The sequence below is a fragment of the Aquarana catesbeiana genome, linkage group LG03, assembly GCF_042186555.1.
Source record: "Aquarana catesbeiana isolate 2022-GZ linkage group LG03, ASM4218655v1, whole genome shotgun sequence".
In the NCBI taxonomy this organism is placed as follows: domain Eukaryota; kingdom Metazoa; phylum Chordata; class Amphibia; order Anura; family Ranidae; genus Aquarana; species Aquarana catesbeiana.
In genome coordinates, this window is record NC_133326.1 from 338,985,633 (window position 1) to 339,009,682 (window position 24,050).

The 24,050-nt window shown below is 40.3% G+C and overlaps 1 protein-coding gene across 1 annotated transcript in view; it reads left to right on the plus strand.

Moving 5' to 3' along the window:
- FBXO38 (F-box protein 38) overlaps window positions 1–24,050 on the plus strand; it is a 125,209-nt gene that overhangs the window by 64,162 nt on the left and 36,997 nt on the right. Inside the window, exons 15-18 of the mRNA XM_073620553.1 lie at window positions 11,727–12,374; window positions 12,489–12,586; window positions 17,958–18,060; window positions 21,639–21,805. Of these exons, the coding sequence (XP_073476654.1) occupies window positions 11,727–12,374; window positions 12,489–12,586; window positions 17,958–18,060; window positions 21,639–21,805 (1,016 nt within the window). The remainder of the gene's footprint in view (window positions 1–11,726; window positions 12,375–12,488; window positions 12,587–17,957; window positions 18,061–21,638; window positions 21,806–24,050) is intronic.

Sequence of the window (24,050 nt, forward strand, 5' to 3'; positions counted from 1 at the left end):
AGGTCTAGTGGACATGAAAAGCAGCTTTACTTGCCTGATCCCCTGCTTCCCTGACAGCCAGCGCTATGCTCTAGGGCAGGGATGTCAAACTGGCGGCCCTCCAGCACTTGTAAAACTACAAGTCCCATCATGCCTCTGCCTGTGGGAGTCATGCTTGTAACTATCATCCTTGCAATGCCTCATGGGACTTGTAGTTCCGCAACAACTGAAGGGCCGTCCGTTTCACACCTGTGCTCTAAGAGCAGACTGTTCTTAGCATCCTCATGTTTAAAGCAGGCCTTTTGACTCTACATTGGTCTTGATGACATCAGAGGACCTACAACTGCTAAGGCATAGGAAAAATGACGCTGTTCATCCTTACTAATTGCATTCAAAATTTAATTTTCGTGTCCATTAGGGCATTTTGTATGAAACTGTGTAATCAGCAACCTATATATTCCAGATGTAAAGTTTAGGTGCAGGATCCCCTATTGTAGTAGGCAGATTAGCTCTATAGAATAGGTCTAAAACCTTACAAATCCCATTTGATCCAAATGATATTGATATACTGTGCCTTTTTAAGAAAGAAAAATTAATATTCCAAACTACACTCCCAAAATGTTTGCAATTAAAGTAGCACAAAAAGTACAAATGCAACAACTAGTGTACAAATATGGTATATCTAATCCAGGCATCTACTACAATAGCATAGATGGTGCTTAAAAAAAAAACATTTAAAGATACCCTGTATTCTTCAAAGTTCTATCCATTGTTCGTTTAATGGCTTCAGGTGTAAAAAAAAAAATAGCTTTAATGTTTATTATTTTGGTGCTTTTAACTGATCAACAGAGCCACTTCAGACAATTCATTTCTTAACAATAAGCAAGCAGTATTACCTTAATGTCACTTAACATGTCAGTATAGGCTGTTCGTTTGAATGGCTTAAATTTCTTAGAACTTTGTCACTTGTTGCTACAACAAAATGGTGCATAAAATAACTTTTTAATGAAACAATAGGCAAAAAACGGGAAAAAAATGAGATTTGTAAATTCCTGGAAACCTATTGAGTTCAAGTGGGCATGTCAATAAATCGTGGCTAGACATGTAACCATGAGCGTAATGGACATTGTCCCTACCATGTATATTTGAAATTATCCTTTCAGGATGATAAAGCATTTGTTTGTAAAGGAGGTCACTGCATTGTATTACTTTTCTGTTTTGGTTTTAATAAGTGTGAAACTAATTATTATTTATTATTATTATTATTAATAATTTTTTTTTAAATTTTTTTTATAAAAAAACATACATTTAAAATTGGTCAATATGTAGTGCCTCAAAAGTCCAGCCATCTGTTTCAGCTGTCGTTGTTTTTTTTTTTTTTTTAAATATTTTGAATTCTGGATCTGGAACAGGTATTCGAGCCCTCCCCTATTTTGGAAAAATCCTTTAAAAGAGATCTTGCAACTGCTGCAGTTGATCCATTGATTTTAGAATGTGTGAAGCAAATGGCTGTAGCTTTTAAATTTCAGTCATGAAGGGCTGCTGAAAATGTCCTGACTTCTCACACATGGGTTTCCTAGGTACTTAGGGCAATTTGTTAAAGTGTCGGATTGTAAAAACCTTGTGTGAGAAATGTTTGATCCGCATTTCCTTCGCAGGACAATGTCCCCTTAAATTGACTGTTGACACTATTAATTATTAGTGATGCTGTTTGTGGCAGTAGCACCCATCTTATGGTGGAAGAAACCTTTAAAGCGAAGCTCCACCAAAAAGGGGAAGTTCTGCCCGCTTTGGGGGGGGGAGCAGGTTCCTGGTTTTGACAGATACCAACTTAGACGATTCAATCGGAAGTTCTCTGTATGGATCCTGGACATAGCACAGGCCAGGCTGTTTGTTTATTCTGTAGGAGAAACTTTAGACTCTTCCATCTCTGACTCAAACTCTCTAGTCCAAGAGTTTTCCCATTCCCAGCTTTGCAAAAGTCTTGGGCCTGATGAGCTCCTTTTGAGGCAGTCCCATTTTCCCCAGTTTCATTTCAGACATTCATTGTACAGTGAAGCATTTGGGTATGGGACACGTAAGTTATGTCTCTGAACTGAACGATTCCATTGACCCAGAGGACCAGGTTATCATTGGCTCTGTTGCTCAGAAATCCGTCTCTGGAATTGAAAGCATTACCTATCCGTCTTTTGAGGGATCCTCATGACGGATCAATCCTGGTGTCTTGACTGTATCTGTAATATTGGACCATCTTTGTAGATGGTCATCCAATCCGGATCCGGTCACACAGTGCCACGGCAGTTGTGCACATCAACCATGGGAAGAACCAGACGTCATGCGGCATAAGCGATAGATTGAATCTTGTCCCAAGCAGAATTTCACGTTCTAGCCTTGTCTACCATGTAAATCCCAGGTATAGACAATTGCCAGTATCCAGAGGTGTTCCAGGACCTGTGCTGCAGGTGGGAAACTCTGAATGTGCACCTCCAGGTTCAACAAAAGTTTAAGGCTGCCACCTGATCTTCTGTTCATATGTCCTCTAAGTTCTACCAGATAGACATTTCAGCCTCATCTAATGTGAATCTTTGAGCTGCAGGCACACCCCACAGGTCTGTTGTGCTTTCTTGGGCCTGTTGGGGTTTGTTTGCTGTGATTTTTACCCCTTTTATTAGACTGCTTTTAGACACCTCAAAGGTTAAGACTTTCTGCCTCCCTCAGTGAACAAGAAAAAAAATAAGATTTTTATACTCTGTGCAAAATCCTTTTCTTCGAGTTTAAGGGACATAGATCCCACCCTTCTATAGTTTTATGAGAATTTTTTTTTTTTTTTTTTTTTTTTGCCAGTGTTTAGTTCAGCTATAGTGTTTAATTCAGCTTTAGTTCAGATGGCAGTAAAATCAGAAGGTTATGGGTGTTCTGTGTCCCCCAATAGACTCAAAGTAAAGGGATTTATAGTGAGCACAAATTTTCTATTATAGGAGATATCAACAGTTTCTTTAGCCCCATCCCACATATTTTGTTTTTTTTTTCTTTAATTTTTACACAAAACCAGCACCTAGAGGAATGCAGAAGCCCCTATATCTGACATTAATCTGTAAATAGATGCTTGCTCTGTCTGACTTAAAAATATTGAAGTCACTGATTTGAGGTAAGCACGCAGTTCCCATGCTGCATACTTGCTCAGCTCACTAGCTCATAAGGCTTTGAAGCCAGAGCAATCTTGACAGCCAGACTAAGGCCTGGCTAACACCTATGCAGGATGCAGGTTGCAGTTGATGCATATTCCAGGTGCATTTTCCTTTTGTCAAAAGATTTTATTTAGTACAAAGAAGGTGGTAACAGGCAAAATAAAGATACAGAGTGACAGTTGAGATGAGGCTCAATATTATGTAGGTAGGTATACATACTTAATATGTACTGTATACCCATAGATTGTCATGCAAGTACAAACAGAATAAAAAACACTTACTGTAAATATCACCAATGTATCAAATCGGATAAAAGGATTTATAGGTAATATTGATAGGTTAGGGTATAGAGAGAGAATCTGTAGGAGCGAGAGCTACTAATTCATGAGGTAAAAGGGGGTGAAAATTAGCAAAGGGAAAGAAAGAGGGTAGAGATAATTATTTTATCAATGGATCCGCGCTTCAGGAAATTCAAACAACTGCTGCCCCCCTATGAAAACAGGGAACACCTAAGTGAAACCCAAAAGACAAATAGAACTAGAAAGATAGGGAGTGGCGCTGTATTATAAAGGAGTGTCGATATGTAGTTATTCTCCTTTATAAAGTGGCAGGTGCATCAATGCAATGATTAATCCACTTAAAAATATAAGTTGACGGGTGCTATAATATATTAAAAGTGTATCAATACAGTAGTGTTTAGTTATAAATATAAAGTGATGAGTGCTAATTAGTGCAAAAGAAAATTGTAAACAGTATGCAAATATGTTGGCACAATCACTATACCATATAAGTGAGAAAACAGAAAACACCATAAAAAACTAAGTGACATGTGTTTATAAAACTTATATAAATTAGTCCTCTAGTTTAGAGATCCAAAGTGATAAGTGCAAAAATATGCAAAATAAATATCTTGGTATATAAACCACTGTGCAATAAAATCAATGTGTACAAAAAAGAGAAAAAGAAAAAATATATAATAAAATACAATTCATCAGCTGGCTGTGTATCAGATAAAAATGCATATAATGTGCAAAAACAAAATGTTCATAGAAGTGACGTTTCTTCCAATATATTAAAAATATCTCCTTTATAGTATATGTATAGAGACGTGCAGTTATTAGTGGCAATATCCCCCTTACGTGATTGCACTCACCGCAGCGCTCTACCCCTGCAGGGGTGCGAGCATAAGATGTTATTCCCCAGGTGTCGGTATCCTTCCAGTTCCCAGTAGCCCGATCTAGGGTCATCCACCCGCAGGGAGGGAGGAGGGGGACTTCACTGCCTCTTATCTCAATGGAGATCCCGGCCGGACATCCACAGTAGTATATTTCATAGAAAAATAAAAATAGTCCACATAGCGTAACTCCGTTTGATTCGTTTATTGAGAACAATAGTAATGTATCCAAGGAATAGGACTTGATAAAAATAAAAGTAAAAATAAATTTAAAAATAGGAGAGGGAGCTCGCAGGCTCTCTATCTCTCCAAACGACACGGGGAAGCAACGCTGCGTAGGATCACCACTTGTGTTCCACCGAATACCCGGATGTGACGTTGTGCGTGTCAAGAGGCCTAATCGGGACTATCTTGACACGCACAACTTCACATCCGGGTATCGTGGTTCCGGATATTCGACCGGTGGAACGCAAGCGGTGATCCTAGGTAGCGTTGCTTCCCCGTGCGCTTGGAGAGATGAAATCTACTACTGTGGATGTCCGGCTGGGATCTCCATTTAGATGAGAGGCAGTGAAGTCCCCCTCCTCCCTCCCTCTCTGCGGGTGGATGACCCTAGATTGGGCTACTGGGAACTGGAAGGATACCGACACCTGGGGGAATAACATCTTATGCTCGCACCCCTGCAGGGGTAGAGCGCTCCGGTGAGTGCAATCACGTAAGGGGGATATTGCCACTAATTACTGCACGTCTCTATACATTTTCTACTACAAAGGAGATATTTTTAATATATTGGAAGAAACGTCACTTCTATGAACATTTTGTTTTTGCACATTATATGCATGATATCGTAAAGAAATAGCAGGATATCGTCTGCAAGGAGACAAAGTTTATGTTGGTATCCTCCTATTTCTATTCCAGTAATAGTTGGGTTAGATCTAATTAGTTGAGCAAGAGGTTCTATTAATAGGGCAAACAAGAGGGGAAAGAGGGCAACCCTGCCGTGTACCTCTACCTATATTTAAGGAATCCGATTTATATTCAGCGTTTATGTATGCTCGTGGATTATCGTACAAAGCACCAGTCCATCTCATGAAATGTGGCCCGAAACCCCACTTCTGAAAGGAATAAGTATGGCCGAGAAATGGAATCAAAGGCTTTTTTGATATCGAGTGAGAGAAAGCAAGATGGGATGTGGCGAGTTTTAGTAATATGAGCTAATAGGATAGCTCGACAGATATTGTCATTAGCTTGGCGTGTAGGCATAAATCCTACTTGGTCGCGGTGTATAAGATTACCGATTTATTTTATTGAGGCGATTAGCTATGATTTTTGCGAATATTTTTATGTCAAGGTTTAAAAGGAAGATAGGGCCATAGTTTGAACCGGAGGAATCATCAGAATGGGATTTCAGGATCATGCAGATGGTTGCGGTTAGTGATTCCTGTCTGAAGGAGTGGCTATTTAATAAAGTATTAAAGGCGTCCGCCAACATAGGGGATCACGTTTCTGAAAAGGTTTGGTGAGATAAGGCCGAATATCCGTCAGGACCTGGTCTCTTGATCTTTTTTAGCTCTTTAATTGTTTTGGCTACGTTCTCTACTAAAATGGGTTCGTCGAGTTGGGTTTTTTGGTTGTTGGATAACTCGGGTAGATATATTTGGGAAAAGAAGGCATCAGCTGCCTTAGGACAGAAATGGTTTGTTGCCATGTATAAGGATGCTAAGTGAGAGCGAAACTGATCTACAATTTTGACAATTTTTACATGTGAGGGTATTTGATCATTTATTTCTAATTGGTGTGGTTGGTTTGTTAAATGATTTTAGAGCTTTGGCCAGTAGGGCACCTGTTTTATTAGACTTCATATAGAAGGTGTGTTTAGGTCTATTTAGAGACATTTCAGCTGATTCTGTGAGGAATAAGTCATACTCCAGGCGGGCTTTTTCTAGTCGGATTTGAGCTTGGGTAGGATTATCTTGAAATGATACAAAAGCATTAAATTCATATTCTAACTTGCGAGCAAGATTTCTACATTTACGTTTAAATGCGGCAGATTGTCTTTGAATTATTCTTCTCATTACTGGTTTTTGCGCTTCCAAAAGAATCATGGGTGACCTGTCAGGTTTTTTTATTATGTTTTAGATATTCTTTCAGAGCTTGTTCAATGGTTAAACAATGTGATGGATGATTGAGTAATTTATCTGGGAGGTACCAAGTGGGGTCTTGAGCTTTAGGGATAGTTGAAGCTCTTGTAGTTAGGATTGCATTGTGATCAGACCAAGTAATGGGGCTTATATCTGAGTTAAAGGGGTTGTAAAGGTATTTTTTTTTTTTTTTTTAAATAACAAACATGTTATACTTACCTTCACTGTGCAGCTCGTTCTGCACAGAGTGGCCCCGAACCTGGTCTTCTGGGGTCCCTCGGCGGCTGTTTCAGCTCCTCCCCGCAAGCATTTACCACCTTAATGCGAGCTCCCTCGCATGGTGGTGAGTGCTTGCGGGCGCGCTCCCGTGATACAGCCGGCGGCTATAGCCGCTCGCTGTATCACTCGGCCCCGCCCCCCGGCGCGCCGCGTCATCGGATGTGATTGACAGCAGCGCGAGCCAATGGCTGCGCTGCTTTCAATCCATCCACTGCAGCCAATCAGTGACCAGGCTGAGCTGCAATGAAGATGACGAGGACGAGCAGCGAAGATTCGAGGCGTCAGGTAAGTAAAACGGGGGGGGCTGGGGGCGGCGGTACTGTCAAAAGTTTTTTCACCTTAATGCATAGAATGCATTAAGGTGAAAAAATTTTTACCTTTACAACCCCTTTAAGTATTTCAGGTAACATTCCTGTGATTAAGAATATATGATCAGTGCGTGTAAACGTTTGGTGGGGGTGAGAGTAGTATGTGAATCCTCTTTTAGTTGATTATTTTCTCTCCAAGTATTAACTGAATTGTGTTTAGAAAGAAGCTGGGGAAAAGCTCATTTGTTTGGGTTAGGTGATATGGTGATTTGTCCAGAAATGGGTGTAATACTTGATTGGAATCATCACACATGATAATGGTTCCAATCTTGTGCATAGTAATTACTTGCATTAGGTTTTTAAGGAAAGGTGTGGGTTGTTTATTGGTGTGCGTAGTAGGACACTATAGTAACTGCTGAGTCCATAATGTGTCCTGTGAGAATTGGGTAGCGCCCCTCAGGGTCTTTAATTTCTGATTGGAGTATGAATGGGATTATCACGTTGTTTGGTGGTGGTTGAGGCTGTGAATATTTGTGGATAAAAAGAACTCATACCCATACGAATGGGCATGAAGAGGGGATAAGAGGAGCTAGGAGAGAATGAAAAAAGAAGGGACAGATAAATTTGTGGTTAGACATTTCGTATAAAAAGCAATCTAAAACAATATACAAGCATTGCCCGTGATGAGGAATAAGGATTCCCGTCAGGGGACGTAGGGCCAATGTCTAACTCCCACATAATGAGAGGGTGAACGAGGAAGGTACAATGGAGCACATGGGAGTACCGTACGTGGGAAAAGAGCCTTATTAAATAGACATCCTGAAGATGTAATAATATGTAAGCCGCCAGGCTCTATGAAAATGTAATACTATGTTCCAAAAAAAATCCTTAAGGGAAAGGATACAGGTGCTTAATAGAGCTGCAAACTAAGAGCAATTTGTTATAATGGAGAACTTTTAGGGTAATGGGAGGGAAGGGGAATGGGAAGGGGATATACATCAGGGAGAGAGCAAATTTAAGCAATCTTACAAGGGAGGCCAAGGTAGGTGTGAGTTCTCCAAGAGGATAAATGGTTTAGGAGGATTATGATTGAAACGGAATCCAAAACTACCTCTCTTGTGAGAATGTTGATTGTTAATTGTCCCCGAGGATTGGGAAGTTATTAGGAGATAAATGATGTGGCTGCTGATCTTCTGCGTGATGTGTTAATGGAGGATCCAGATTCTGTTAGATGAAGGTCATGAAGTGTTTGTTGAAGTTCCTCAGAGGTTTTACAATAATATTTAGAGCCTTTGTAACTAAATGGAGAATGGGAAACCCCATTGGTAGTTAATGTTATGGTGTTGAAGTTCCATTAACTGCGGTTTCATTGCACGCCGTTTAGAAATGGTTAATTGGGATAAGTCTGCGAAAATCTGATAATTATGTCCTTGAAAGGTTAGGGGAGTTTTTTGTCCCAAACTGCTGCTAGAAGATGTTCTTTCATTCGGTAATAATGGAATTTTGCAATAATATCGCGTGGGGGGCCATCAGCTTTTTTTTTGGGTGTAAGGGCTCTATGAATTCTGTCCATTTCAAGGCGTTCAATCAGTATACCTGGTTGAAGTTCTTGAAATAATGCCATTATTGTAGCATAAATGTCAGCAATATGTTCAGGGATTAATCTGATGCGCAAATTGGAGCATCTGGCTCTGTTTTCAAAATCTTCCAATCTGGTTTGCAGCGTTAAGTTCTCTTCTTTTAAGTTATCAATTTCAGTCATAAAATCTTGTGCTGTGTTTTCTATTTGTTCAACCTTGTGTTCCAAGGCAGCAGTATGATTGCCCAGCTCTCTAATTTCCTTAGTCAGACTGTTATGTTCAGAAGTTTGCTTCAAAGCTTTGTGTAACATTTGTTCAAATTGTTTTAACAGAGCCGGGGGTGTTAAAAGCTCTTGAGAAATATCTTGTGAAATGATCATTTGAGTCAAATTCACCTACAAAGTCAGGCTGGTGCATTTTCTGTTTGTGGGAATGTGCTGAGGTAAAAAAGGATGTGGACACCATTTTGGCTGAAGCCTGCATCTGTCCCTCCTTATTAGCAGTGCTTTTACCTTTTTAAAACTGCTTCCTCCCAGCACCATTATACTTGAGAAAGCTGCTCTGTCGTCTCGGGGGTAAGCAGGAGAGAAATGAGCTGTGTAGAAGCCGGCAGTAGTATTCGTGACCGCGGCTTTTCTCCCTCACGGAGTGGAGCTCTAGCAAAGTGCAGCCGCAATGCTAGGTGCATTTTTCAATACATGTTTCTTTTTCATACATCATGGGACACAGAGTCAGGCTAATATTCATTAGCTGCTGGTTATACTCCATCATTAGGTGATGGATTATACCCGCAAGTAATGAATATTAGCCTGACCCTGTGTCCCATGATGTACTCAAAGAAAAGGATTTTACAGGTAAGTATGACATAAAAATCGTATTTTTTGATCCATTGAAGTCTATGGAACCAAAAACACAACCTGCTGGTCCTTGGCCTTTTCCATAAAATGCACAGATGTGAATGTGACCCATGGGAAACCATAGTAAATAGATTGTAGTGTCTTTCTGCGAAACCGAAAATGCATAGGTGTGAACCAGGCCTAATAGCATATTGAGTAACTCGGCAATTGCAACCTCAGACCCTTTTACATGACCAGTTCCAATTGGTTGTGTACCGTTCTCTCTGTCTTCGCTGAATGGGGTGGTCAGGAGTGAAGTGATTTGCAATTACTGGAGCTGGTCATGTTGATGGGTGTGCAGTCTATTTCATTAACCCTTTGACTGTAAGCACTACATCAGGGGCACTGCCGTCATGTAACCAAACTACCTACTGCTATAGTTTTACATTTTTACTCCTAGGTGGCAGCTGTCTTGTAGAAGTGATTCTGGCTGTGAAGCTGCCTGATAAATTTTACATATACACAGTCTATGCTCAATTAGCAGCGTGCTGAGGGTATTCTTAGGGATCTAATAGTCTCATGATGTCTGCTGAATGAGAACCTGTCATATACAATATACTACTACATAGCATTATGTAAATATTTTTTTAAAAGAATTAAACTTTCATAAAATCTTCGCACACATTCACATTAAAATGAGTCCAGTGCGCACATGTACGGAAATGACAATTGCACCATACATATTAGGTATCCCTGCACATGCCAGAGTGAGAGAAATAGTGTTAGGGCCATGATTCATTGTTCTCTCTATAGTGATGAGCTATAGAGGATTTTAAACTGCCACCTATGGTGAGTACAATTTTGAGGCTTGACGTATTTTGTATTTATTAACTCGGCACAACCTCATGTTACCCAATTTTTGGGGGAAAATTATAAGCTTGTGTTTTCTGTGCTCTAAAATGTGAGAGTATTTTTACTGGAAATATAGATTTGATAGACAGTAGCAGAAATATTGTGTGACAAAAAATTGGAACTGCAACCACTTTGTTCTTCAGGGTCTCTTCTTTTAGAAAATATATAATAATTTGAGGGTTTTAAGTAGCATCCAACCTAAAATGGGCATTTTAACATATGTGAAAAAGATGGGGAAAAGACCCTGGCAGTGAAACATTTAATGGAACCCAATACTGAGAAAACTAAGGGCAACCATTGCTGATGTCCTCCTAAACAAACATATTTGTTGCTGCCTGGTTTGAGTACTATAGATTGAGACTAAAATGTAGCCAGTGAATCCAGCACTACTGATCTCCATACTCATTGCAGGACTATGACTGAAAGTATTAAAACTTTTAAAGTGGCTCTAAAGACTTAAGGTTTTTTACCTTAATGCATTCTCTGACCCCCCCAATACTTACCTGAGCCTCCTCCAGTGGCTTGGCTCTCCAGGGTCTCCCTCCTCCTCATTGGCTGCCGCTGTTGTCATTCACAGCCAGTGAGGAGAGAGTGGGGCCAAGCCGCAGCTCTGTGTGTGAATGGACATGCAGAGGGGCGGCTCAGGAGCGAGCCTGCTTGGGTGCCCCCATAGCAAAATACATGCGCTGGGGGCACTCGGCAGGAGGGAGGGGCCAGGAGTGCTGACAGGGGACTCGAAGAGGTGGATCGGGGCTGCTCTGTGCAAAACCATTACACAGAGCAAGTAAGTATGACAGGTTTGTTGTTTTAATTTAAAAAGGAAAAAAAAAATCACCTTTTTTAATATCACTTTAAATCAACATGAAAACAGGAGGTCAGCAATGGCAGCCTAGTACATGATTTCTGTAAAGTGTATCTTTTGACATTTTTTTTTGTGTGTTTTTGAATAGAGAGGAAGGGTTAAACCATGTTTTTTTTTACTAGTACTCACATCGGGGATATTCACCCCTCTGTACTGGTAACCCTTGCTACAGAAATGGAAAGTGAGGGGGATATCCAAAACTGCTCAACTCTGTAAGAAGGAAATTCAGGCAGCATTCCGGTTGCATCTGTGGGACAGAAAGTGAAGGAAAATGTCCCCAATGGCTCACAGGCAGGAAAAAATTAACTGACCGGTATTTTAACCTTCCCCTATTCTATCTAAAAAATTTAAAATGTTTTGGCTAGACACAAACTTTAAAGCACCTCTATAGTCTGGCTATGACAGCTAGTGTAAATATTTTTTGAAGCTTTACTGTGCTTTTCAATATGTATCTACATTCTTTACAGCTGTAAGTGGGAAAGGCAAAGCACCTTTGCGTAAGAAGTGCAGTGTTACAGCCAAGAGTCCGCCAGAGCAGGCCACACCAAGTGAAGAGAGTAGCTGTGAAAAAGGGTGCCAGGTAACTAGTGAACAAATCAAGGCAGATATGAAAGCAGCCAGCGATCCATCTGAGAGGAACAAAGGCAAAGATGATTGTGGTGAGGTGGGAACAGCAGGTGGCGTTATAAATGCTTGTGAATCTGCTCCGCAACATATGGACAGTGATCACTCTTTGAATGAAAGTTCTGACCTTTCTGAAGAATCTGATTTTTGTACATGCAATAGGACCAGAGAACCCAGTGCTGCTCCAGAGCAAGCATCTAGCTCACGGTGCCCCCATTGTTCCAGAAATATGAACCTGGAGCTGACAATGCAAAGAGGAAGTAGTGGGGGTGGCGAAGGCCCTCAGCCCTCAACTAGTCGGTCCTTTCCAGGAAATGGCCCAGAGTACACACTCAGGACTCCACAAAGTGCAGCACAAAGGACTAATACAGAAACAGATTTAACTCCTTCCTCTGCCTTATGCCGGGCAGAGCAGCATGAACGGAATCCCCAGAGGCCTCTCACAAGGGCAAGATCAAGGCTTTCTCAGGTGTCACTGGTGTCTGATGGTGGTGAGTGCTTTTACTCTTTCTGTTTTTTGCATTTTTCAACCTTTTTGGCTTTTATTGTTGCAATTGGTAAGTTTCTTTCAGACCAAATATATTTGTTTAATGTTTATCTTTAAGAAACAACACCAAATAACAGGAAAACTGTGAAGAGGAAACGCACTGCAGATAAGTCTACAAGCACTAGTGATCCAGTCATTGAGGATGACCATGTACAGGTAGTGTGTGGTGAAGCCTTCCTGTATTTGAATATACATGTGTTGTGTGTTCTGCATTGTTAAATATTTGTTTAACCACTTGCGCTCCGGAAGGTTTTAGCCCCTTCATGACAAGTCATATTTTTTTTGCTATTCAGCACTGCGCTAGTTTAACTGGCAATTGGGTGGTCATGCAATGCTGTACCTAAATTAAATTTTATAAATTTTTTTTTTTCACACACATGGAGATTTATTTTGGTGGCATTTAATTACCACTGGGTTTTTTATTATATAAATGAAGAAATTACCAAAAAGTTGAAGAAGAAAAAAGTCTACTTTCTGCTATAAAACATAATAAATATTAAAAATTTTTTCAAAAAATAAAGGCCAAAATTTATTCTGCTACATGTCTTTGGTAAATAAATTCCAATAAGTGTGTATTAACTGGTTTGCGTGCGTTGCTTGCGTCTATCTAGCAAGGTTACTTTGTGGTATAAGCAAGGAAGCTGAGACCTCTGCAGTGTGTAAATGTGCTTTTACTATATAAAAATGCTGTACATACAAACTATTACAATATTAGGAATATGAAGACTGACAGATATCTATAACAAGCAAAATGCCTAGCAAATAAACAGTCTTATTTCCGGTTACTGTGTAATCATAATTTCCGTTGCTCCTGGAGACCAGGCACCTTCTTCGCTTATTAGATTCTTCCTCCTGCTCTGGTGTTAATCCATGATGAGTGGCCCCTATCAGTCTCTACTGCTCCTTTTATTTGTTGACAATGGTTACAAACTCATTTACCTTAACAACCAAACTGACAACTGTCAACAGTTCCCATTGTTACCAAGGCATTAATTTGAGACACATCCTCAGACAAACATGATCTCTGCAATCAAACTAGTCTGCTATCTTATCAGTCTTTTAGAAAAATCGTATATTTTATATCAAACACAACACAGCGTGATATAGTGTCTACAGACTAAGGTGTGTAAATATGCTGGAATTTTTAATATATATATATATATATATATATATATATATATATATATATATATATATATATATATATATATATTTATTAATACTAGTAATGGTGGCGATCAGCGACTTTTATAGTGGGACTATGATAATACGGCAGACATTCTGACACTTTGTGGGAACTGACTAAATGCCACTGGCATCTCCAGTGACACTATTGCCGCGTACACACGGTCGGACATTTCACCCAGACTTGTCCGACAGACCAAATCCGGCGGACAATCCGATCATGTAGAGTCCCAAAACGGGGTGATTGGCGCTGTTCCACTAAAATTCGTCTGATGTGCAGAAACTAATGTAGAGTGTCAAGTAAAAAATGTGAATAAATAAAAACTAGCCATAAATTACTATTGGTAAGAATGATGAAATTACAATTGTGTGAGAAAACTATTCCTCGTGTATGTGCGACCAATGCACCAAATATGTATAAAGTGCAACGTGTATTATCACCTTACTGCGTAAGAGGTGATCAAAGACAAAACCTTATAGGTAGGTATGAAGAAAGTGATATAAATTCCAAAAAAAAAAAAAAAAAAAAAAACACTTTTTCAAAAAAATTTTTTTACGTAAATATGTGCATAAAAGGATAAGGTGTGCATAAAATGCTAAAATATAAATAGCCTTATAATTGTAAATGCGCATAAAAGGAGTTTAGAAATAAATCATGAAATAAACAGTCCAAAAAATGTCCCAAAGGAAAAAAGAAGAAAAAATGTTTTATAAAACGTTCTTCCTAAAGTGCAAATGGTGAGTCTCTTCAAACATCTAGCAGTGCTCTTAGTGATGTAAACTCCTCCAAAACTTCCAAAGGTCCCCCAATGTGCCCTCACTCACCGGAAGAATTCACCCCTGCAGGGGTATTAAGCCCATCAGCCGTATCCTGCAGCAATGGTCCTTGGTGACAGTCCACCGTTCGGATCTCCACTCCTGGTATCCCAATCGGTTCCAGTCACTCCCCGCAGACACATCCATATAAAACAAGAATGAGCCCCATCGCGTAAATCCGTAAAAAAGATGGCTTTATTAAAAATGTTAATGAAAAGAAGTAAACAGTATTCCGCTGCCTGGTTAGCAGTGAAACCAAGTGTATTGAAAGCAGCGCGGTGCGGCGTGCGTTCCACCGCTCGCTCCACACCCGGAAGTAAAGCAAAAAGACAAGACGTATGCGTATCACGAGGCCACGCCTTATGCGTTTCGTCATCCAGACGTCATCTGAGGCGCCTCAGATGACGTCTGGATGACGAAACGCGTAAGATGTGGCCTCGTGATACGCATACGTCTTGTCTTTTTGCTTTACTTCCGGGTGTGGAGCGAGCGGTGGAACGCACGCCGCACCGCGCTGCTTTCAATACACTTGGTTTCACTGCTAACCAGGCAGCGGAATCCTTTTTACTTCTTTTCATTAACATTTTTAATAAAGCCATATTTTTGACGGATTTACGCGATGGTGCTCATTCTTGTTTTATATGGATGTGTCTGCGGGGAGTGACTGGAACCGATTGGGATACCAGGAGTGGAGATCCGAACGGTGGACTGTCACCAAGGACCATTGCTGCAGGATACGGCTGATGGGCTTGATACCCCTGCAGGGGTGAATTCTTCCGGTGAGTGAGGGCACATTGGGGGACCTTTGGAAGTTTTGGAGGAGTTTACATCACTAAGAGCACTGCTAGATGTTTTGAAGAGACTCACCATTTGCACTTTAGGAAGAATGTTTTATAAAACATTTTTTCTTCTTTTTTCCTTTGGGACATTTTTTGGACTGTTTATTTCATGATTTATTTCTAAACTCCTTTTATGCGCATTTACAATTATAAGGCTATTTATATTTTAGCATTTTATGCACACCTTATCCTTTTACGCACATATTTACGGAAAAGAATTTTTTTGAAAAAGTGTTTTTTTTTTTTTTTTTTTGGAATTTATATCACTTTCTTCATACCTACCTATAAGGTTTTGTTTTTGATCACCTCTTACGCAGTAAGGTGATAATACACGTTGCACTTTATACATATTTGGTGCATTGGTCGCACATACACGAGGAATAGTTTTCTCACACGATTGTAATTTCATCATTCCTACCAATAGTAATTTATGGCTAGTTTTTATTTATTCACATTTTTTACTTGACACTCTACATTAGTTTCTGCACATCAGACGAATTTTAGTGGAACAGCGCCAATCACCCCGTTTTGGGACTCTACATTACTTAGAATTTCACATAGGTGTTATTCTGTGCTGGGGGGGCTGCAGTTCCTTTATTATCTAAGCGCGGAGCTAATTGTTTCTTAAATCCGATCATGTGTGGGCTTCACCGGACCTTCAGCGGTCTTTTCCAGTCACAAATCTGACCGACTTTAGATTTGGAACATGCTTCAAATCTTTACGTCGTAACTCCGCTGGACCCAGAAATCTGCTTGTCTGTATGCTAGTCCGACAGACTAAAAACGACGCTAGGGCAGCTACTGGCTATCAACTTCCTTATTTTAGTCCGGTGTATGTCATCACGTACGAATCCGTTGGACATTGGTGTGATCGTATGTAGGCAAGTCCGGTCGTTGGTCTGTTAAAAGTCCGCCAAAAGTCAGTCGAAAGTCTGTCGGACTTTTGTAGCTGAAAAGTTCCGACCGTGTGTACGCGGCATAATACACTGACCTGTTATATTAATATACACTATCACTGTACTAATAACACTGGCTGGGAAGGGATTAGCATCTAGGGGAAATCAATAGGTTAATTATGTACCTAACAATGTGTAATGTATGCTGCTTTTTACTACAGATCGATTTTGCTTCTTTTCATGATTGTTCCCTCTGTATAGAGGCCTGTGTTGATTGTCAACACAGAGCTCTGGGCTGTGATTTAATGATGATTCACAGCCGGGACCTGCTTAAAAAATAAATTAAACTCCCGCTGTGTACAAATCTGAGAAGTGGGGGTGGTTACAGGCACATTGCTGTGCCTGCAGGATCTGCCCCATTGCAGTATATGTACTGTGGTGGGTCGGCAAGCAGATATACTGTACATGTGGAATGGTTGTGTATGGCCACATATTGACAAATGTGGTCCTAATTGGGGGAATTTGCGAAGACTGGAGCAGACAGAATCTAAAGCAGGTGACTGTGACCAGGAGCAGAGAACCAAGTTATGGGACCTGTCAAAGTTACAGCTCAAACTCTGCTCCAATCAATTAGCTCTGTCTGCTTTGTGAAACAGAAATAAATCAATGGGACTCTGCAGCTACACCCTGCAGTCTGAATTTTTGTGAATGGTGGGCTGCGATGTGTGTAGTGAAGCTGAGTATAACAGAGAAACTGATAAGCTGTTGTTTCAGTGGACACCATCAAACTAACAAAGTAGTGTTTCCTAAACTGCTTCTCTTCTGAAGGTTTTGAAGTCCATTGGTTGGAAAATGTCGAAGTATGTTTCATGGACTCCTTTTCGGGAAAGGCCTTAATAGATTGGTATAATATATTCCGTATGTTGGATACTTGCTAATTCAAATCAATGCTTTAAACAGAGCTGACATCTCATTTTAAATTGGAGTTGGTTGTATAGCTATGGTGCTGATCCAATGGTTTCAATACTTTTGAGTACCAAAGACAAAAACAAAGTATAGTGTTCAGGCACCTAAACATGCCTTCAAGTTAATGCAGCAGCCTTTATGCCCAAATGCAAGGCTGTTTTAAAGAGGTAAAGCTGAAACAAATTTATGTAGTGTTGCTGCATGTCTGCTCTCCACCCACTACACTTCTGTTGTGACCATCGTTCTTGGGGGGGCTTTCTCATTGACCAATAGGAATGCATAAGAGGTGGAAGGAGCAGGCAAGCTCTATCATAAAAACATAGCACCAGAGTCTCGATCACAGTGGCCCAACACTTGAACATACAAACTGCCAAAGGTCTTTCTTGCTTCAAAGTACCTGCAACAATATACCAGCAACCTTTTTGTGTGTGTGTGTGTGTGTGTGTGTGTGTGTGTGTGTGTGTGTGTGTGTGTGTGTGTGTTTGTTTGTTTGTTTGTTTGTTTGTTTGTTTGTTTGTTTGTTTGTTTGTTTGTTTGTTTGTTTGTTTGTTTGTTTGTTTGTTTGTTTGTTTGTTTGTTTGTTTGTTTGTTTGTGTTTTTTTTTTTTTTTTTTTTTTTGCAGTTTACTTTAGGTTGCAAATTATGTTCAAGATTTGAGTCCTTTAGTAATTTATGCAGGTCAAGCATGCTCCTGGAATTTTTTTTTTCTATTGTATGAGTTATCTACATACTTTGTGCATAATTCAAATGCAGTAGTGTACAGCCATTTGGAAAAACCATGTGAATACACTCTCTTGACTCCTTTACCTTTTATCCCTCACCTAGGTTTTGAACCTTAAATCCAAGAATCTTGTGGGTATTACACTAACCAACTGTGGCATTACTGATTTGGTTCTTAAGGATTGCCCAAAAATGATGTTCATTCACGGTGAGTAAAAGATATATGTAAATGGGTATAATCAATATACAAAAGTATTCCTTCTGTGAGGTTTTTTTTTGTTTTTTTTTTTTTTTTTTTTGTTTATAGCCCAGTAAATAACATGGTACTCTTGAGTGGTTTCTTGTAACACCATGGAGAAAATAAAAAGTCATATTATAGTGATGCAGTTTCCTTGATGAGAGTAGAGATTAAAGCGTTTAACTCACAACCCCCCAGATACTGTTTCTTTTAAAGCATGTTATACAGCACAGTGCTTGTGCTGTGTCATTTGGCCCCCTGTATACCCTAAAAACCTGGCTGATCCTGCCTGGCTATACCCTCCCCTCGGAAACAGACCACAATAATCATGGCTGCTGAGTCCTGAAATTGTGGTCTGTTACGTCAGCCACAGCCTGTTCTCTGCAGCTCTCCCTGTGTCTGTGTCCTCTCCCCCCCCCCCCTCCTCCCCTCCCTGCTTGTACTAAAATTCCTCCTTGTTCTTTAAAGTTTATCTGAATCCAAAACGAAAGAATAGTCTTACAGGGTAACAATCCTTAGATTTGGTGGCTGCATTAGTTTTGTTTTCGTCAGTTTTTGTTTTTCTTTTCATCTTTACCTGAGGATTCAGCAGTAACACACTTCCTGCCCTAGGATGACAACACTGCCTTGTCTGTATCGGGGCAACAGAAACCAGAAAGATCTAGGGAACTTTGCCCCTCTCCTATTGTTCATCCCATCAAGCGATGTGGTTTTGTAGTTCTTAGAGATCAATTTAATTGATAACCCCTTTGCTCTGTGTCTGTGCTGACTGTTATCGGCTCACAAGAGTTCTGGAAGGATCAACAGGTATTTTTAAACTTTTCTAACAGATAAAGCTCCTTCCGCTCTATGCTTAACGGACCAAATAAGAGTGCATTGCTGGGGTTTACATACACATGAATGGTGGGTTCTGGTAAATGGGCTAAAATTTGAGCCTATATTTGTATGGCACTGGACATAATACGCTTCACTCAAATATTACTTTTTTGCATGTAACATCACTGGGAAAATGTGACTGACATACTGTATATATTGTTGACTTATTGATGGGCCCTAAGACTGCCTTCAAACCTAGGTGTTTTGAAAACGCAAATATAAGTTATAATAATATACTGTGCTATACATCTGTTACCTAAACCGTTGCAAACACCACAATTTGACAAAACATTCTGCACAAATATGGAAGATTAAAAAGTGTTGCGCTATACATGTACATTGGTATACAGTGACATTTAAAAAGTGACAAATATTAATGAAATTAATAAAAAAAAACAATTCCAACAGATGGTGTCATACAATCCTGTCTAGACTGAACCGTGTGTGTGTGTATGTATGTGTATATATGTATGTGTATATATATATATGTGTGTGTATATGTGTGTGTGTGTGTGTATATGTATATGTGTATATATATATATATATATATATATATATATATATATATATATATATATATATATATATATATATATATAAGAGTCCATATGTAACATCAAAAGAAAAATGTTCATAAGTATGAAAAGCCCAGTGCCAAAGTTCATTGATAGAAGAAAGCCTATATATATATCCATATGGACTCTTAAAAGAAAAATGTTTTCAAGTATGAAAAGCCCGAAGTGTATCAAACTTCAGTATTGATAGAAGAAAGCCTTATTACTCCAAAGATCACCACGTGTGTAAGTCGTCACCAGTATATAGGTTCAAATGTGCTTACCGGATTGTGTGGACTCAAACGTTATTAACGTTGAGTCAGATGGGCATCAGGAGGCTAAGCTCTCCCAGACTTTAAACTCTGTGGCAGATCCACAATCCATTCCCACATCAGTCACGGTAAAACTTCTCACTCAGTAGGTCAATTGTGATAGAAACAAAGAAAATCTCCACATAGTGTGAAACCATTTATATCAAATTTATTAAAAGAATATTGCACTTGCATCCAACAGGAAAAAACAGGCATGTTATCATAAAATCCAATAAAACGTAGTACTCGAATGCAGTGATTAGATGAACATCAACCTGACATATTTAGTCTGATAAGACACCATCTGGAGTCTGAATATCCCATCTTTCACTGTGTTTTATATTGTAATTATCCATTAAATTCATTTAACATTGATTATCACATCAGTAACCCTTCCTACCTCGAAAATCGCTTCCAAGATGGCGCTCGGCGTACGTGTTAAGCCTCGGTTTAGTTTATGCAACTGCGCATGTGCCATTCCAAGCCTCGATCTTATGACTGATCAAGAGTTGTTAGGGCAGCACATATGACTTTCCATCTCCAACTCCTACAACAGGAGGGGCTTAGAGTGTAATGAACCCAGAAACAGCTCCCGTATGTTCACAGCCTCCCCTTGATTGTGGATGTGTCTCGCAGCACTGCAAACAAACAAATTTCACTGCAGGGACACCTGCCAATCAGATTAACATGTTGGGTGGAATTTATTTAACAAAAAAAAAAAAAAAAATCCATCTTGTAAGCTATTCCCGAGGTGTAGGAAGTGTCACTGATGGCAAAAATCAATGTTTAGTGATTTTAATGGTTATTACTATATAAACGCAGTGAAAGATGGGATATTCAGACTCCAGATTATGTCTTATTAGACAAAACATGTCGGGTTGATGTACATCTAACCACTGCGTTCGATTTACTACGTTCTATTAAATTTTATGAGGACATGCCTGTTTTTTCCCTTTTGGATAAGTGCAATATTATTTTAACAAATTCGATATAAATGGTTTTGCACTATGTGGAGATTCTCTTTGCTTCTATGACAATTGACCTACTGAGCGGGAAGTTTACCGTGACTGACGTAGGAACGGATGGTGGATCTGCACAGTGTCCTGATGCCCATCTGACTCTGTTAATAACATTTGAGTCCACACAATCCAGTAAGCGCATTTGAACCTATATACTGGTGACGGCTTACACACCGTGGTGATCTTTGGAGTAATAAGGCTTTCTTCTATCAATACTGAAGTGTGGCACTGGGCTCTTCATGCTTGTGAACATTTTTCTTTTGATGTTACATATGGATTCTTATTCATAATATAAAAATAATAAATAAATATATATATATATATATATATATATATATATATATATATATATATATATATATATATATATATATATATATATATATATATATGGTCTGGACAGGATTGTAAAACACACCATCTATATTAATTAAATTACTAAATAAATTTGTCACTTTTTGAATAAGTCACTGTATACCGATGTGCATGTATAGCGCAGCACTTTTTACCCTTCCATAGATCTAAAATCACAGTGCTATTTATTTATTTTTTCTTGGCAGTCCTACATTTTATCACACGAAAAAACATGGCAAAACACGGCACACAAAACACGCTTGGCTCAGTGCAAAAAAGTTCTTGAACTACTTTTGTTGCGGCATACGACGCACACAAAAAATGTTGCATCGCACTGATGTAAATGAGGACTAATAAATAGAGAGCAAATAAAAACTTCTACACTGTGTAAATCCTTTTTTTCATATATATATATTTTTTATTTTTTTTTAAAGCAACACGATGCCGTGTTTTAAAGCACTTAAAGGTTGAAAATGCTCCCATTGTGAATCGCTTTGACTATGCACAATGTAAAAAGCTAAATATGGAACAGGTATTGGACCAGATTCTTAGAATGCCTCCTGAACGTAATCGCATAATCTACTTACGTCCAATGCAGCAAGTAAGTAACTGCAGTTCTTCCCAAATGCTCATTTCTTATCAACTGCTACTGAATTGGATAACTGGGAAAGTTTTGTTTGAAAATGTAAAGTGGTTTAAACCCAATTTCATGAAATGTGACCTGGACACATATATCTGTAGTGTTTTCTTATCTCTTTCCAAAGCTCTAAGACCCATGTCTTTCTGCTGCTCTGTTATCAGCCTGATAACTTCTGACAAGCTCTCTGACACAGGAGATAAAAGTAGCTGGAAATTTGTGTTGAGTGGGTGCTATAACTAGATTAGCAGAAACTGCTCTGTTCACAGCACAGCTCTGCAAGTTTCTTTGTTCCTCTGACTGTGTGGGGGTGTACCTTTCCTCCAATCAGCTCACACATAGTGTATGCCCAGGCTCCCCTCCCACTGCTGAAGTGGGAAGAGGCATTGCTAACACAATGTGCACTTTTTAAACAATGTAGAAAGCTGAAGACGGCAGATATATTTGTAAAACTTATGTAGGGAGATTTGTTTCATCTCTGTGTATCATCTGAGGCTGTTCACTTCACTGGGTATATGTGAAGGTTTACATCCACTTTAAAACAGCCTTTTTCAAATGGGGTGCCCAGGCTTCAGTTGTCTTCAGAAGTTCCTTGGTAAAATGCCTAAAACTGCCAGAAATTGTATACATGCCAGCGTATGCACGAAGCCTGCCTTTTAGTTACATAAAGCCACAGGTTTTCATTGTACACCATTACAACCTTCTAGATGCCGGCATCCTAACGACCAGTCGCCTGCATAGTAGGGATGTCCCGATACCACTTTTTTAGGACCGAGTACAAGTACCGATACTTTTTTTTTTCAAGTACTCGCCGATACTGATTACCGATACTTTTTTTTTTTTTAATGTCACGTGACAGTTTTTTTTTTTTTTTTTTTTTTTTTTTTTTGGGGGGGTGAACGGTGTATATGTGTGTTTTTTTTGTTTTTGTTTTTTTTTACAATTTTTATTTTTTACAATAATATTTTTTATTCTTTGTGTTTTTTTTTTTTTATCAGCCCTGTTGGGGGGCTTTGGTGAGATATCAGGGGTCTTAACAGACCTCTGATATCTCCCCCCTTGAGACAGAGAAAGAGACAGGCTAGAGATTCCCCTGTCCCTTTCTCTGCAGCCTCAGCTGCACTGAGAATGAATGGAGAGAAGACAGCGGCTCCTCTCCATTCATAAACTGACACATCGTAATCACAGGAGATTACAATGTATCAGTTATGTGAATGGACATTCACACAGCGGAGAGAGACAGCAGAACGGAGGGGACAGAGAAGGAGAGGGGAACGGAGGGGACAGCGGAGAGACACAGGGAAGGAAAGAGGAACGGACAGGAACAGCGGAGAGACACAGCAGAACGGAGGGGGACAGCGGAGAGACACAGGGAAGGAAAGAGGAATGGAGGGGGACAGCGGAGAGACACAGGGAAGGAAAGAGGAACGGAGGGGACAGTAGCGAGACACAGGGAAGGAAAGAGGAACGGAGGGGACAGTGGCGAGACACAGGGAAGGAAAGAGGAATGGAGGGGACAGCGGAGAGACACAGGGAAGGAGAGAGGAACGGAGGGGGACAGCGGAGAGACACAGGGAAGGAGAGAGGAATGGAGGGGGACAGCGGAGAGACACAGGGAAGGAGAGAGGAACGGAGGGGGACAGCGGAGAGACACAGCAGAACGGAGGGGGACAGCGGAGAGACACAGCAGAACGGAGGGGGACAGCGGAGAGACACAGCAGAACGGAGGGGGACAGCGGAGGGGGACAGAAAAGGAGAGAGGAACGGAGGGGGACAGCGGAGAGACACAGCAGAACGGAGGGGACAGCGGAGGGGGACAGAAAAGGAGAGAGGAACGGAGGGGGACAGCGGAGAGACACAGGGAAGGAGAGAGGAACGGAGGGGGACAGCGGAGAGACACAGGGAAGGAGAGAGGAACGGAGGGGGACAGCGGAGAGACACAGGGAAGGAGAGAGGAACGGAGGGGGACAGCGGAGAGACACAGGGAAGGAGAGAGGAACGGAGGGGGACAGCGGAGAGACACAGGGAAGGAGAGAGGAACGGAGGGGGACAGCGGAGAGACACAGGGAAGGAGAGAGGGACAGCGGAGGGGGGTAGAGGAACGGAGGGGGCATGGAGGAGGATGCAGTGACAGTCAGCGGTGAGCGATCACCGCTGTATGTCACTAAAGCTGCTGAAAGCCGCGGGGGGAGAATCTTGTAACTCCCCC